The sequence below is a fragment of the Salvelinus sp. IW2-2015 genome, linkage group LG19 (genome assembly GCF_002910315.2).
Source record: "Salvelinus sp. IW2-2015 linkage group LG19, ASM291031v2, whole genome shotgun sequence".
NCBI lineage: Eukaryota > Metazoa > Chordata > Actinopteri > Salmoniformes > Salmonidae > Salvelinus > Salvelinus sp. IW2-2015.
Genome location: NC_036859.1, coordinates 15308254 through 15325608, shown reverse-complemented (window position 1 = coordinate 15325608; position 17355 = coordinate 15308254). Strand labels below are relative to the sequence as shown.

General features: G+C 40.6%; 1 protein-coding gene across 1 annotated transcript in view; it reads left to right on the top strand.

The window, feature by feature from the left end:
- The first annotated feature begins 13018 nt into the window (after positions 1-13018).
- The window catches only part of LOC139029318 (uncharacterized), a 46841-nt gene continuing 42504 nt past the window's right edge, over positions 13019-17355 (top strand). Inside the window, 1 exon segment of the mRNA XM_070449027.1 lies at positions 13019-13124. Within this exon segment, the coding sequence (XP_070305128.1) occupies positions 13019-13124 (106 nt within the window).

Genomic DNA, 17355 nt, shown 5'->3' with positions numbered 1-17355 from the left:
TAATTCTAACTCCTAACCCTAACCCCTAACCCTAATTCTAATCCTAAATTTAAACCTAACCCCTAAGCCTAAAATAGCCTTTTTACTTGTCGGGACCGGCAAAATGTCCCCACTTTTACCAAATGTTTCTTGTTTTACTATCCCTGTGAGGACTTCTGGTCCACACAAGAATAGTAAAACCAAACACACACAGTATATATCGCTCTTGGAAGTCTCTTACAGGGAAACAAAAATGTGGTCAGTGGAAACGGTGAGTAGTTCTKATCAACATCTTCCATATCACTCATAGTAAAGAGTATCCATAATATCATCTATGGATACACGTCTCTGGACAGAGTAGACTTTAGTTTCTATAATTAGCTGTTACTTACAATTAGTCACTAAAAGGCTAGCTAAATGAAATAGCCATTAGCAGATATTTAAGTGATAATGCCCAAGAAGCCGGTGTTTGGAAGAGATATTGGCACAGATGTTGTTTGGCCCGAGACAAACCTTACCAATATATCCTCCAAACACCGGCTTCGAGGGCATTATGACTTTTATACAAAGGGTTACCAACATATTCAAATAATGATTGAAATATTCACGTTAAAAACATTATTTTAATGAATTTATTCCTATCATTTCATCCTTCCGCAAGATATAATCCTAACACAAATCTATAAAAGCTGGCTGGTCATTCGTTCTATCGGATTCGGTTGCCAGAGACGCGACCCAGTCGTTCAGTCTTTTGTTCAGTATTTATGGACAGTTGTTCGTTCTAAATTTCCCATTACCATAGTGGCTGGCAACATTCTTATCCCTTGCTTGCTAGCTAGCCAACTACGGCTAATTTACAGTCACGTCAAAAAGTGCAGCAAGAATAATGCATAAAAAATGCAGCCAGAAATGCATGTACATTTCTTTAAGCMGTTTTCTAGTGACATATAGTTGGATACATCCATAACAATGAGCTAATGAGGCGCGATTTCTCCTGGCATAGAAAATGTGCTCACTCGTCAGGACACTGTTGTTCAGAGGAGCTAGCCAACAACACAGCTAATACAATCACATCAAACTGAAGCTGGAAAGACTGCAAACTAGCTGCATTTCATTTTATATTTTTTCAATTTACATTTCTTTGTATATATCCATAAAAATGACGCCAGGTGATTCATGATTTCAACTGGTTGAGAAACGCTGCCTGCCTGTCCGTCTTGTCCCGACTCCTGACACTTTCATTACTATGGGACAGCTGGAGATCCAATTTGAATATTGAAACAATGCTGCAAATGTGGGAGAGACAGACAGCAAGGTTTATACAAATCTCTACTGTTGAAAACTACATGTTAGTTTTAAAGAAATGTGAGATAATGTCTAGATGCTTTTTATAGCGAAGATCAAGTTTATAAAGTGCCTGGCTGGGCTGGTGAGACAGTGGATTGCACAGTCAGYTGGAACAGAGTAAATTGGCATTTTAATGTCATAGATTTAGCCGGTGGTAACTTGTGGAATAGACACCGGCTGGAATGCGGTTTTAACCAATCAGCATTCAGGATTAGACCCACCTGTTGTATGAAGACACACAAACAATAGAGACTCGATCTCAGACTAAACATGGAGGTCTATCTACTCTAGTTAATGAGATATCCAAATCCATCAATGGAAACAATGAGCGGTGGGTGATTCAGACCCAAAATATGTTTGGTCTCTCAGATTGTTATGCTGGCATGGAATTGCCCTGCTGTGGGTTGTGTGGAAGAAACAGGCTGTTTGATGAGGCTGAAAGAGGTTTTGCATCACATCAGTGCTAATAGGTCGTRAGTGGAACACGCCTACAGACATAAATTCATGGAGTCACCAATTATAATAGTGGCATTACATGATCTCTGTTGTAACTGTATTGCTCCACTGCTTTGTGTGATAGCAATGTGTGATACTCTCTCACCGTTGACCGCTCTGTAAACAATTACCCTATAACTCACCATAAAGCATATTTCACTGTATAGGTCAAATTATAAGAAACATTAGAATTGGTGAGCCTATTGTGTATAGGTACCAATGGTTTTATTYTGACTGTAACTGTGACATCCTTTTCTTTGTGAATGTGAGTGACAAACATGAGAGTGATACTCTAAACACCTGGGGACCCACAGGTTGTGCAGGATTTTGTTCAGGTGTGTTAATACTGGGCTGGTTCAAAACGCTGCACACTCTGTGGGTTCCCAGGACGAGGAACGAAGAATATTGCACTTAACCAGTGCTCCTTCGGTCAATGTGGTCCCACTGCAGTAGAGCATGGCTGGCTGGCTGSTGGTGGTGGTGGTGGTGGTAGAGGAGGATGTAAGTTATGTCTGGGTTAACTCTGGAGGTGATGTTGAACAGAGTGCTGATACAGGGAGCTCTGCTGGAAGGCCTGGCCCAGGGAGGGGAGGTAGACGGGTGTAGAACAGAGAGTAAATCTGCCCTGGCTGGCAGGCAGCAGCAGGCTAATTCACCTGGAGGAGAGTCTGTGTACATTCATGTAGTGATAAAAGTCCCATTACTCCTGAAAGCATGTAGCTATTCACTCACATGCTCGTACAGCATACAGACAGCATACTGAAATGAAACACATGGATGCACATTCTGTAGAGTAATTTACACACTTCGAACGAGGACACAAACGCACACATGTACACACACAAATGGAATGCATGCACATATACACACATGCACGCTTCAGACAAAACACACAAACACACACACACGCTCAGACACACACACACACACACGCATTAACACAAATCACACATGCTGTAAACATTTACCCAACACAGACACAAAGGCAAACACACACCAGACCAGATGCGGCAGGCATCTGTTGTGCTGAGCTCAGGCCCCAAGCACGGCTCCAGATCCAGAACAGGTCTGGTAACGCGAGGCCTGGAACTAAATAGAATTCAACTCAGCTGTCAGTTTGGATTTGGCTCTGCTGAGTGCACCGSCATCCATAAGAGCCTGGCTGTCCTCCGCACGCAGTCTGCCTCCCCACACCCCCTCACATTATACACACACACAAACAGGTGCGCACACACACACGCATGCACATAAATACACACACTGTAAAAAAAAATGTAATGAGTTGTTTCAACTAATTATTATTAACTAACTGGTCCCACGGTACTGATTTAGTTTACTTAACTTCAGTGTTACCTGAACTAAACATTTTTTGGGCCACAAACAGAAAACGTAGGCAGAAATTCATCAAAAATGATGTGTTTGCTAAACTTGTCTCATTCAACTATAAAATATTATTTAAAGGCTGTGCAACTGGTTAAACACACACAAACAGTGCTTTTTATATGCAAATGTACATATTTAAAACACATTAACATACGGTACATGATGACTACATTGTGCATTTTCATTTATACAGTAATTGTTATTCAACATGTTCTCACCTGTGATATGAACTCACAACCTCGTGGTTCATGGCATTCCGATCTTTTTGCTACGCCTGCTTCAATTTTCAGTTATCAGACTAGTCTCTCAATCATTGATTTGATTTATTTCAGCAATTTTAGGTTTGTATGTATTGTTGTCTAATGTTGGTGGGGCATATTACTCTGTTTTAATGTTACTCCTTAATCACTGTGATAAATATTTTGTTTTTCTTGAGTGTACTTTTAACAGAGCTGAGATTTACTTTGAAGCACAAAGTAGCAGTACAGGTGAAATCAGTCATTGACACAGACATGGGTGCCATAGCAGGAAGATTGGAATGCCATTAACCAAGAGGTTGTGAGTTCAAATCCCAGGTGAGGACATGTTGAATATGAATTACTGTATAAATGAACATGCACAATGTAACCATGTGTGTCAATGAGCATCAAATATGTAAGTCAAAGACATTGTATATAAAAAGCACTGTGTGTGTAACTAGTTCCACAGCCCTTTTTTGGTATGATGCCCAAATAATAATTCATAGTTGAAAGAACATATGAGACAATTTGAGTAAACACCATTTTAAGTTTACTTAATTTTTGCCTATGTTTTCTCAAGTTGGAGCTAAATTTGGCACGACAATTTTTTTGTTGTTCAGGTAATACTTGAACTGAAAAGTTGAGTAAACAGAAAAAATGCTGTGGAACCAGTTACTTAATAAAAATGTGTTGAAAATAAATAAATACAGTACACACTAGCATGCACGCACGCCGCAAGTCGCGCACATACACACCGCACATGGACCACCTGGGATATCTGTTTATTTAAGCCTGCAAGGGCCCTACAACTAGTGACAGCTTCCCACCAGAATGGGCTTTAGGTGAGGCGGATGAACCTGTAGCCATATTACTTCAACAGTATTTAACATGAGATCCTCTCTAAGCTTTACATGAATGTGGTTCTGAATATAAACGGCCACACCTCCACCTTTGGCATTTCTGTATTTTCTGTAGATCTTATAACCATGAATTGCTACCACTGTATCATCAAATGTATTATCTAAGTGAGTATCAGAGATTCTTAGAATATGAATGTCATCTGTTACTAGCAAATTATTGATTTCATTAACCTTGTTTCTTAAGATACATATGTTAGCGTGGGCTATTTTTAGCACTTTTCTGTGATGCTTGATATTTTTTTTTGCTTTACTGGGAATCTTAGCAGAGGTAGACATGCTTATGTTATTTATGTTAGTGCAGGGTGACCTGCACACAGTGGACTTCCCACTAGTGCACACCGCCTAAGTGCTAACAGTATAACTCTGGTTCATAGGCATATGGTTACTGTATACAATAGCTGTTGGATCAGCAGAGGCATTCAGGGCAGTAAGAGTGACATAAATTAGGTAACTAGGTAAATTATGTGTCCTCCAACACCCTTGGGATAATGTACATTTTCTGAAGCATTATAACAACTCAGCGACACAATGTTAGGGATTAAATGCGCCAGGATTAGGCCAAAATACAATCACTGACACAAAAAGACAAAGACACAAATGCAAAATAGTGGTCATAGAATCAAAGGTTTCTAATCTAAGCTTTCTGGCAGTGTTTCTTAGTGACACTTTCGTCAACTAAGTTCAAAGGACAAATTACTTACCAACGACAACACCTACTATTACTGTATAGCAACCAAACAAAAACCTACACTAATTATAATCATCATCATCATAATCATTATGATTCACCATGAGTTTAACACCTCTAAAATGACAACTGCCTGTCCTCTAATTGACTCATATTTGTGTAAGTGTAAAACCGGTGTTCTCCAGTGAACCTGTGTATAGCGTCTGGAGGGTTTCGTGCCAAGCCCATGTGTTCCAGGCACTAACCTAAAGGGAGTTCCTCCTTCTGTTTGCACGCAGGTCTCCTTTGTTGTTGACGCACTCACTTTTCTATTTCTCCCTTCTCCTTTTCTCTTATTGGAAAAGAACCCAAACAGGTTCTGTAGATGTCGTAACAGTGATATGATCTAAGGGGGATCCTGTCACAGTGCTGTGCTGTGTTGTTTTCTCTCCCTCTTCGTCTGCACAGAAGAAAGAGGCCTTGAGCAGAAAGGCTTTTACAGGCCAAACAAGTCGAGCACCGCTGAGGAAGGCTAAGCCTCCCTAACACCTTCGAAATACTTTTTTTAACAGCTCACAGTAAATAGTCATTTTCTCAGGTGAATACATACAAGGTGTCGGGATCAAGACCTTTGTTTTCATAGACTTTCGTTTTCATAAACGGAGTTCCAGTTAAAGTTGAGAAGAAGGTGTGGGCATGTCTAAAGGAATTCTGACTCACGGTACCAGTCAAAAGTTTGGACACACCTACTCCTTCAAGGGTTTTTCTTTATTTTTACTATTTTCTACATTGTAGAATAATAGTGAAGACATCAAAACTATGAAATAACACTGATGGATTCACGTAGTAACCAAAAAAGTGTTAAACAAATCAAAATATATTTTATATTTGAGATTCTTCAAAGTAGCCACCGTTTGCGTTGAATAACGCTTTGCACACTCTTGGCATTCTCTCAACCAGCTTCATGAGGTAGTCACCTGGAATACATTTCCATTAACTAGCATGCCTTGTTAAAAGTTCATTTGTGAAATTTCTTTCCTTGCGTTTGAGCCAATCATTTGTGTTGTGACAAGGTAGGGATGGTATACAGAACATAGCCCTATTTGTCAAAAGAACAAGTCCATATTATGGCAAGAACAGCTCAAATAAGCAAAGAGAAACAACAGTCCATCATTACTTTAAGACATGAGCCAGTTTCATCATAGAGCTTGATGCACTTGTTGAAACTTTCAAAGTTCTTGACATTTTCCGTATTGACTGACCTTCATGTCTTAAAGTAATGATGAACTGTCATTTCTCTTTGCTTATTTGAGCTGTTCTTGCCATAATATGGACTTGGTATTTTACCAAATAGGCCTATATTCTGTATACCAGCCCTACCTTGTCATAACACAACTGATTGGCTCAAATGCATTAAGAAGTAAAGAAATTCCACAAATTAACTTTTAAGAATGCATTCCAGGTGACTACCTCATGACGCTGGTTGAGAGAATGCCTAGAGTGTGCAAAGCTGTCATCAAGATCAAAGGATGGCTACTTTGAAGCATCTCAAATGTAAAATATATTTTCATTTGTTTAACACTTTTTTGGTTGCTACATGATTCCATATGTGTTATTTCATAGTTTTGATGTTTTCACAATTGTTCTACAATGTAGGAAATTGTACAAATAAAGAAAAACCCTTCAATGAGTAGGTGTGTCCAAACTTTTGACTGGTACTGTACATGTAAGTATGCAAAATCAGATCAGAAGACAAAACTTTTCATATACAAGCAATCTTTCAGATGCCATACAGTGATATGTTTTGTGCACAGAGCATCAGACCATAGCCTCACGTCATTGTCAACTTCTCAGATAATGGATCTTTAAAATACCTGGTCACCATAGTCAGTCAGTGATGACAATTGCCAGTGTTCATGACATCAAACATAGTCAAAATGTATACTAACACAACTACAAAGCAAATGTAGTTCAGGGCAACTGTCAGAGTGGAGATTAAAAGCCTGACATTCCATGGCTGCCTTCCAGACAAAGGATACAAAGTGATATTAGTTTGCTTACGCAAACAAAGGTGAGAAGGTGTATTTGATTGTGCAACGCTTAAAGGTGTGTGTATGTGTGTGTTTGTCATGACAATTGATTCGATTCTTTGAATTGGCAACACTGCAAAGCATGCAGGTACACTCTTCCGTGACTGACAGTTGACATAATCGCTACCTTCAAGTCTGGCAGAGCTCACAGTTCTTTATAGTGAATAAAATGCAAATGTACAAACAACAAAATCTGCACAGATGAGTTGGGGTCAAATATGCCAGCTAATCCTACTGTGTCTAATAAAGTGAAACTATGGATGACTGAAAACCACCTTGTTATGTTTCAAACCTGCCATGTCAATGTATGGCTCATACAGGCATAATAAACCATCTGCAGTCATCTCCCAGCGGAGAAAGGCAAAGAATCCTTACATTCTAACCTGGCATCATTTAGTGCACGAGATCTGCAGGCTTGTTCCTGTCATGTAGTGAATGCACGCTCTGTAGCAACACAGATTACCTGGCTGCATGCACTTATTTCCGTAAAATTTCAATTAAACGCAGTCTCAAATAGCTGCCTGTCCCAACCTCCTAAGGATTTGACACTGTTTTCAATTTCTGCCTAAAATGACATACCCAAATCTAACTGCCTGTAGCTCAGGACCTGAAGCAAGGATATGCATATTTTTGGTACCATTTGAAAGGAAACACTTTGGAGTTTGTGGAAATGTGAAATGAATGTAGGAGAATAACACATTAGATCTGGTAAAAGATAATACAAACAAAAAAACATGCGTTTTCTATTTTGTATTTTTTTCATCATCTTGGAAATGCAAGAGAAAGGCCATACTATCAGATAGGAGTGTAGGTGGAATTTAGATTTTGTATGATGCTAGTAGTGTGTGTGCAAAGGTTCAGACTGATCCAGTGAAGCATTACATTACAGCACTATATTTTGTATCAAGTCTGCCAGGAGTTTGCCTAAAAGTGTACATAACTATAGAGAAAATACAAAAATGCTATGGTGATAAAACATTTACGTTTACACACATACAGGAATGTCATACATGATGGATAATTATCTTCCCTACAGAAAAAACACAAATCTTCACACATCTAGATGGCCGGGCAGAGGTGGGTGTGGGGCCAGAGACAGCAGGAGTTCAAACTGTAGAATCAGTTCTACATTTTAATATAAAAATAGGTTTTATCAAACAAATCTATGCTACATTTTATCTCTGGGACCCTCAGGATGACAAATCAGAGCAAGATTACTGAATGTGAGCTACATTATTTACCTTCAGAGGTGAATGTATCAAACCAGTTGCTGTGATAAAAGTGTTTTGTTGTTGTGCACTCTCCTCAAACAATAGCATGGTATTTTTTCACTGTAATAGCTTCTGTAAATTGGACACTGCAGTTAGATTAACAAGAATTTAAGCCTTCTGCCCGTATAAGACATGTCTATGTCCTGGAAAGTTGGATGTTACCTACGACGTCATTCTAGTCACATTAGTGCACATTAACAACAACCATCCCGGATTAGGGACACCAATCCCGTAGCCGGGCAACGGCACACATTTCAGCAAATAAACACCTGTTTCAAATAAAATCCAGGTCTAAACGAATTACTTAAGAGGTTATCATGAATTAGCATGAATTGTTTACGAGATTTAATGTTTGATTTGTTACATTAAATAATTCCGTAAATAATCAGTTTTTATCCCAGAAAGAAACTGCTAGCCATTGGTTGCTAACAGCTGAGAACTGCAAGCTAACTGGCATGGAAATGCACAAAAGCTGTGTGCATTAAGGATAAAGATGCCTGGCTCAATTAGAAGCCTGTCTCTAATAAGTGCCTGTTGTGTTCAGTGACTAGGTCAAATAAATGCCCGGTCAAATAATTGAACATTTACGGTAGTGATTTTGAAGAGAGTAAAAATACATTGAATACATTGATCAAATCCATGCATCATCAATTAGAAAACTTCCCGAAATTACCAGTTAGATCTATTAGACCTCTGTAGTAGTTTAATTTCTCTCTTTCAATGCATTTCTCTGGAAGCCAAGCAGAACAGGATGTGTGCTAAAGATGGCATTGTAGCCAGACAAACACATTAGAAGATAATTGTCAACTTGATCAGAAACACTATGCTCACAACCTGTATATCATAAATGGTGTCGCTGGTGTATTTTGTTTGAATTTTGGAATATATTGCACAATAGGCTATGAGGTTTTTATCAGGTGTGCGTCCATCCATTTATAACTTTCGTGAATCATGAACACACATATAACTTGATGCACTCGAGAAATGTATACTGCAAATGTTCAGCCACCCCCTTTTTCCACTACCACTCCCTCCTCTGATTGGAGTAAAACTTTTAAATGCAATCCACTTCAATCAGTGTAGATGAAGGGGAGAAGACAGGTTAAATAAGTATTTGTAAGCCTTGAGACAATTGAGACATTGATTGTGTATGTGTGCCATTCAGAGGGTGAATAGGCAGGACAAAATATTTAAGGGCCTTTGAATGGGGTATGGGAGTAGGTGCCAGGCACACTGGCTTGTGTTAAGAACTGCAATGCTGATGGGTTTTTCACGCTCAACAGTTTCCCGTGTGTATCAAGAATGGTCCATCACCCAAATCACATCCAGTCACCTTGACACAATTGTGGGATGCATTGGAGTCAACATGGGCCAGCATCTGTGGAACACTTTCAACACCTTGTAGAGTCCATGCCCCAATGAATTGAGGCTGTTCTGAGGGCAAAAGGGGGTTGCAACTGTTGTGGAAATTCTTACTCAGTGGGACACAAAGTCAAACTTAAACTAATCATTGTTAACTGGAGAGGTTCCAACCAACTCAATGCACCAAGTACACATCGATTAGGAGTTCCAATGGGGCAGTCCCGTTAGTTCTCATATACTTACACAGAAAGTAAAATGTTCATGATTTAGCTTATTCGTTATTTGTTTGCTAACATTAATTTGACCAATTCCTATCAATCATGGGACCGACCAATACTGGTTAAAAAATGTGGCAGACCAATACCTCACGAGGCTTCTTCTCTCCAAGCTGAGCCCTTGAAACTGAGATAGTTCTCAAGACAAGGGTCTGGGAGTACTGCCAAATTGCAGACACTACAGTGAGGATTTCTCCCAGGTGTTGAATCAGTCACATGCATGAACACAGAAATTGGTTATTAGAAAAGCACCGCATGGAGGTGTGTTGGGTCATTGTCCGGTGGAAAAACAAATGATAGTCCCACTAAGCGCAAACCAGTTAGGATGGCATATCGCTGCAGAATGCTAAGGTAGCCATGCTGGTTAAGTGTGCCTTGAACTGTAAATAAATCACTGACAGTGTTCCCAGCAAAGCACCCCCGGTGGGAACCACACATGTGGAGATCATCCGTTCACCTACTCTGCATCCCATAAAGACACAGCGGTTGGAACCAAAAATCTCTAATTTGGACTCATCAGACTAAAGGACAGATTTCCACCGGTCTAAATGTATCTTGGCCCAAGCAAGTCTCTTCTTATTATTGGTGTCCATTAGTAGGGGTTTCTTTGCAGCTACAGTATTCGACCATGAAGGCCTGACTCATGCAGTCTCCTCCGTGAAGCATTTATTTGGACTGCAATCTGAGGTGCAGTTAACTCTAATGAACGTATCCTCTGCAGCAGAGGTAACTCTGGGTCTTCCTTTCCTGTGGCGGTCCTCATGAAAGTCAGTTTCATCACAGTGCTTGATGGCTTTTGCGACTGCACTTGAAGAAACTTTCAAAGTTCTTGAAATTTTCCGGATTGACTGACCTTCATGTTTTAAAGTAATGATGGACTGTCATTTCTCTTTGCATATTTGAGCTGATCTTGCCATAATATGGACTTGGTATGTTACCAAAAAGGGCTATATTCTGTATACTACCCCTTCCTTGTCACAAAACAACTGATTGGCTCAAATGCATTAAGAAGGACATAAATTCCACAAATTAACTTTTAACAAGGCACCTGTTAATTAAAATGCATTACAGGTGACTACCTCATGAAGCTTGATGAGAAAATGCCAAGAGTGTTCAAAGCTGTCATTAAGGCAAAGGGTTGCTACTTTGAAGAATCTCAAATATAAAATATATTTTGATTTGTTTAACACTTTTTGGGTTATTACATGATTCCATATGTGTTATTTCATAGTTTTGATGTCTTCACTATTATTCTACAATGTAGAAAATAGTAAAAATAAAGAAAAACCCTTGAATGAGTAGGTGTGTCCAAACTTTTGACTGGTGCTGTATGTACAGATGAAGTCGGAAGTTTACATACACTTAGGTTGGAGTCATTAAAACTTGTTTTTCAACCACTCCACAAATGTCTTGTTAACAAACTATAGTTTTAGCAATTCGGTTAGGACATCTACTTCATGCAAGTCCTCAAATGGCAGCTTCGTTAAATAGTACCCGCAAACACCAGTCTCAACGTCAACAGTGAAGAGGCGACTCCGGGATGCTGGCCTTCTAGGTAGAGTTCCTCTGTCCAATGTGTGTTCTTTTGCCCATATTAATCTTTTATTTTTATTGGCAAGTCTGAGATATGGCTTTTTCTTTGCAACTCTGACTAGAAGGCCAGCATCCTGGAATCGCCACTTCACTGTTGAAGTTGAGACTGYTGTTTTGCGTGTACTATTTAATGAAGCTGCCATTTGAGGACTTGTGAGGTGTCTGTTTCTCAAACTAAACACRCTATTGTCCTTGTTCTAATGCTCAGTTGTGCACTGGGGCCTCCCACTCCTCTTTCTATTCTGGTTAGAGACAGTTTGCMCTGTTCTGTGAAGGGAGTAGTACACAGCGTTGTACTAGATTAAGCATTTCACTATACTTGTGCAAGTGACAAATAAAACTTGCAAATTGAAGCCAGTGTAGTGTGCAGAGGAGCAGTGTGACATGGGAGAATTTGGGATGGTTGAACACCAGGTGGGCTGCAGCGTTCTGGATTAGTTGCAGGGGATTGATGGCACAAGCAGGGAGCCCAGCCAACAGAGAGTTGCAGGTGTCTAGACTGGAGATGACAAGAGCCTGGATTAGGACGTGCGCCGCTTTCTGTGTGAGGTAGGGTCATATTTTATAGATGTTGTAGAGCATGAACCTGCAGCAACGAGTCACTGCTTTGTCATTTGCAGAGAATAACAGGGTGAAAGGATTRGGCATGGGTCCTCAGATCCTCAAAAAGGTTTTACAGCTTCACCATCACTGCCTGGTATGGAAACTGCTCGGCCTCCGACTGCAAGGCACTACAGAGGGTAGTGCGTAAAGCCCAGTACATCACCGGGGCCAAGCTTCCTCCCATCCAGGACCTCTATACCAGGCAGTGTCAGAGGAAGGCCCTAAAAATTGTCAAAGACTACAGCCACCGTAGTCATAGACTGTTCTCTCTGCTACCGCATGGCAAGCGGTATCGGAGCGCCAAGTCTAGGTCCAAGAGGCTTCTAAACAGCTTCTACCCCCAAGCCATAAGACTCCTGAACAACTAATCAAATGGATACCCAGACTATTTGCAATGCCCCCCCCCCCTTTCTACGCTGCTGCTACTCTCTGTTGTTAGTCACTTTAATAACTCTACCTACAGTATATGTACATATTACCTCAATTACCTCGACACCGGTGCCCCCACACATTGACTCTGTACCGGTACCCCCTGTATATTGTCTCTCTATTGTTATTTTACTGCTGCTCTTATTTATTTGTTACTATTATCTCTTACTTTTTGGGGGGTATTTTCTTAAAACTGCATTGTTGGTTAAGGGCTTGTAAGTAAAAATTTCACTGTAAGGTCTACACCTGTTGTATTCGGCGCATGTGACAAATAACATTTGATTTGATTAGACATTTTGTTGTCCAGAGTCACACCAAGATTCTTTGCACTCTGGGAGGGGGACTCTGTGGAGTTGCCAACCGTTATGGAGAGGTCTAGGAAGGGGCAGGCCTTCCCCTGGGAGGAAGAGGAGCTCTGTCTTGTGAATGTTAGGCTCGAGGTGGTGGGCCAGTGGCTGAGATATCTGCCAGGTACAAAGAGATGCATGTCACCACCTGAGTGTCAGAAGGGGGGGAAGGAGAAAAGTAGTTGAGTCTGTATAGCAATGATAGGAGAGACCACGTGAGGATATGACGGAGCCGAGTGACTTGGTGTATAAAGAAAAAAAGAGAGGGCCTAGAACCCTCTTCAGTAGTGAGAGCATGTGGTACAGATTCAGATCCTCTCCAGATCACCTGGTAGGAGCGTCCTGCCAGAAAGGATGGGCCGGGGCTTTGCCAAGTGCACCCACTGTCCAGAGCATCCACTTATGGGAGTGGCCATTCGTATTATCTTTGTATTGTATTGTTTTTAAAAAGTTTTTAAAATATTGTGAAAAAAAATTGTTTGCAGAGCCTGAGACGCCTAGCAGTGAAACGATGGTAAGTAGGATCTTATGGTTCACAGTGTTGAAAGCAGTGGATAGATCTAGGAGGATGAGATCAGAGGAAGGAGAGTCAGCTTTGGCAGAGCGGAGCTCCTCTGTGACACAGTGGAGAGCGGTTTCAATTGAGTAGTCAGGGATGAGTTTATGAGGGAAGTGAGGATTGGGAAAAGGTCTCCAGAGATGGTCTGGAGACAGAAGGAGGGGATGGGGTCGAGCGGGCCAGTTGTCAGGCGGCTGGACCTCACTAGTCACGTGATTTCATCTGGAGAGAAAGGTGAAAAAAGTCAAGGCGTCATGGCCATGTTTTGGGTTAGAGGGTGCTGCCAAATCCAAGCCCGATGGGGCCTCGGAGTTATACATCGGGTTAGGGCCGTGTAGGGCCTGTTTTTAATCAACAACTATGGTACGAGTAAGGCTCGGTATCGCTAACATTTTGAAGCTGAGCCATTTGTTCGCGCTCTGCTGCGCAGTACAGTCACATCTGACTAAGATCATAAGATGGTGATAGAAGTGCTTACACCTCCTCAAATATTAAAAAAAGAATAATGTTCCTTGAGTTTAGAGTGACCAGAAGTAGCGAACAGATAACTGCTCTCTCATGTCTCTTCGTTCGTTGAGCAGAGCGAGATACTTTTGAGGAGATGGGAAACTCCATTGGAATCGTGTTAACACCCACTATGTACGTTGATCATGCTACATCAATAGGACACGGTGCATTCTGGGCGATTCTGGGACAAGGAGAACTCTCCCTCAAGGAGTGAATAGTAGTCAAAAACGCAACATTAGCATGAATTTCGTCAACAAGAAGTACAACATTACAAATCTTTTCCGAGATGTGAGATAATTAACTTGCTATCTGTAATATTGTATAGCCGGAACAGTGACATACTTTCTAAGAAAATAGGCACGTTTCTCAAAATACCCTGACTTTGAGAAGGGACTGTTTGACGATTAGTTTAGCAACCGCGTGACGCAGCATGACAACGTGAATGTGATTTGTTGACAGTCTGCTAGGGGGGCCATTATACGTTCCTCCATCCTTGCCCAATGGGAATCCTGTCTCCTTCTTCCTCTAATGGCTATGTAAGGCGTAGGGTAGTACTGTGAGAGTGAGACCAGTGGACTCAATAGGCTGAGTGAATGATGAGCGGATATCATCAACCTTCTTTTCAGCACTGCATCTGTTCCTATAGGTCCTCATATTAAGCAAAATCATCTGTCAGTATAGACACTAGTGCCATTTTACATTTGCTTCCATTGCCTGTCATTTTGAATATGATTGGCATTGCATGAGTTATCACCATTTGATAAAGAAATAAGAGTAAATTGCTCAGCTTAAATGAGAGGGCTATCCACATGTCAACTCCAATCTCAACACTGTGCTCTGCAACTGTCGAACATGCAAACAAACTATAACCCACCAACGTTCCTAGAAAAGTTCCCCCTGTTTAAATATTGACACTGTCCCACCAGAGGTTATAGCTCAAGAGGTTAACCAAACTGAAATAAAACTAAAAGGCTTTATGGATATAAATTCAATTGTGCAAAAGGGCAAGGGAATATCCAATCAAAACCTTGATACGTTATCTTATGGCCCACTCAGGGGCAACCCATCATTCAGGGCAGAGCCTCATCTGTTTTGGGCCCCACACTTTTAGGTAAATAAAGAAATAATACGTGTCACATATCAGTTTGCAAACAATGTAAAATAAATGTCATTGAGTTAATAAAGCCGCGTACAAACATGGTCTCTTTTTTGCTTTCTTGGGTAAGGCAGCTCCAACATGCAGGTGTTTCAGCCTAGCTCAGTGCTTTCTGTGGTGATGGGGCTAACCAGAAGAAAATACAGAGCGTTGCGCCTGATTGGCTCAGTTTTCTGTCATCCATGGGACAGTACGTCATCCCCAATTCTAAGGTTAGAGGTCGAAAATGTTTGCCCCTTGGGTTCTGCCATAGAGTTATATTAGAAGTGCCCATCCAAGAACGCTCGTCATTGGCCACAGATAGAATGACATCAAATCACATTATATTTACAGTAGCTTTCATTGTCAACATCATACTTTCAAAATCTTAACTAGCAAGCTAGTAGTCGTCACCATGAATCAAGTCGACAATCAAATCCCTTTTCAATCCTTGTCATATGAAGAGAAATTAGAGATAAAACATCTGTGCTCATCGGCCATTGGACATAAACATTACACAACAAGTTGGAAATCTGTGAGTTCAAGACAACTGGGAACTTGGAAAAACGAGSTACGACTGGGAAAATACGTTTTGTACGGTCATTCAACTCGGAATTGTAAATCCGACATCTTTCTCTTTGATGACAACATTTTCCCATGAAGGACCGCCCCACTTTCCTCTTCAAGCACATCACAACGTGAGTCCAAAAATGTCTTATGCTGCTTCATAAATTATATAGGATGCCAGAGAGAAATGTGTATTGTAGCTAAAGTAATACTAAGTGTATGTTGTGTAGTAAGCTGTTAGTAGCCCATGTGCCTCACCCTAATAATTTGGTCTATTTTCACCAACGTGGTATTGTAAACACATCGTTCGTGGCTGGTGTGTGCTTGTTTACAACTTTTTTTGTACAGCTTTGACAGTGCTACTTATAGTAGTGGTGGCGCTTGGCTTGCACGTGCAAATTCATCACACACAACATTCTATAACAGAATTGTGTTATTTGATTATAAGCTTATTTAAGAATTGCGTCAAATTAAAAGCTTATTTAACGCGTCAAATAATGTTATATGACGTATCTTTTTTGACACACAAAAACGCCCAGACGAGTTCAATGTTTAGAGAAATGTAATCATTGAATATTGTAAGATCTTTCATTGTCTATATATGTAACGGCCCATGTTCTGAATTCTATCGCTGTACATTTCAAAACTGCTGAAAAAATAGTTATATTGACTACGTCCGTCGTCTCTCGCTCATTAATGTCTTAATCGAAATTACGGATTGCCTCTTCTCCGCTTGTCATCCGCTTATGCCATAGTTTTTACATCTCAATTGTCAGTGCCACATTTGTTTAAGCAAGTCAGCCATATCAGCTATGTTTTTTTWAAAGGCAGTAAATGAGGCTGAATGAACTGTAGCAGTGGTAAGGTGTTGGGAATGCTGTTGGGACCCTGCTGTTGGGACATCTTTATGTAGGCCCTAACAGTTTGTGGGCACCATTTGTCACCGTTATAGTGCAATTAATGTATTGTTTAGTGTTGTGTTGTTGCTTTGCTGGCATGCATCCTACATTTTTTTAGTTTGCCACTGGGCCCACTACACTTTGCAGTGATAGACAGATTAACATCAACCAATTATCATAGAATGCAGATTGCAAAGCCTAACTGCCTTGTACTTCCAACTGTCTGCTAACTGTCTGCAGCTATTGTGCAATAAATTCTCCAGTACTCTAACCTTTAAACCTTCAACTTCAAAATTTCATAACTGTTCAAATTCACACACAAAAAAATGTGCATCTCTGCCATAATTCTATGAGACCGTAAATAGCAGGCAAAGCCAGAGAAGGAGCAGGTCCTTGCCTGTTTACGTCTTTGTGTTGCTTCTATTTTGGTGATGTGGTCTCCTCTCCACCTCACCTTAAGGCTATGGGTACACAGCCTGCCAAACAGATGGCAACAAAAACATATAAAGACTGTCAATTAAAATAAGGAGGGAGTAAGGTTATCCAGAGGTGACGTTGAACCCAGAGGTGACGATGAACCCATTTTGCCGTGTTTTATGCTGTGTTCTTACGCTATCTCAGTTAACCAAATATGATAACAATATCAATGTGGGCCCCATTCCATGACATTTTAGCAATTTTTGATTCT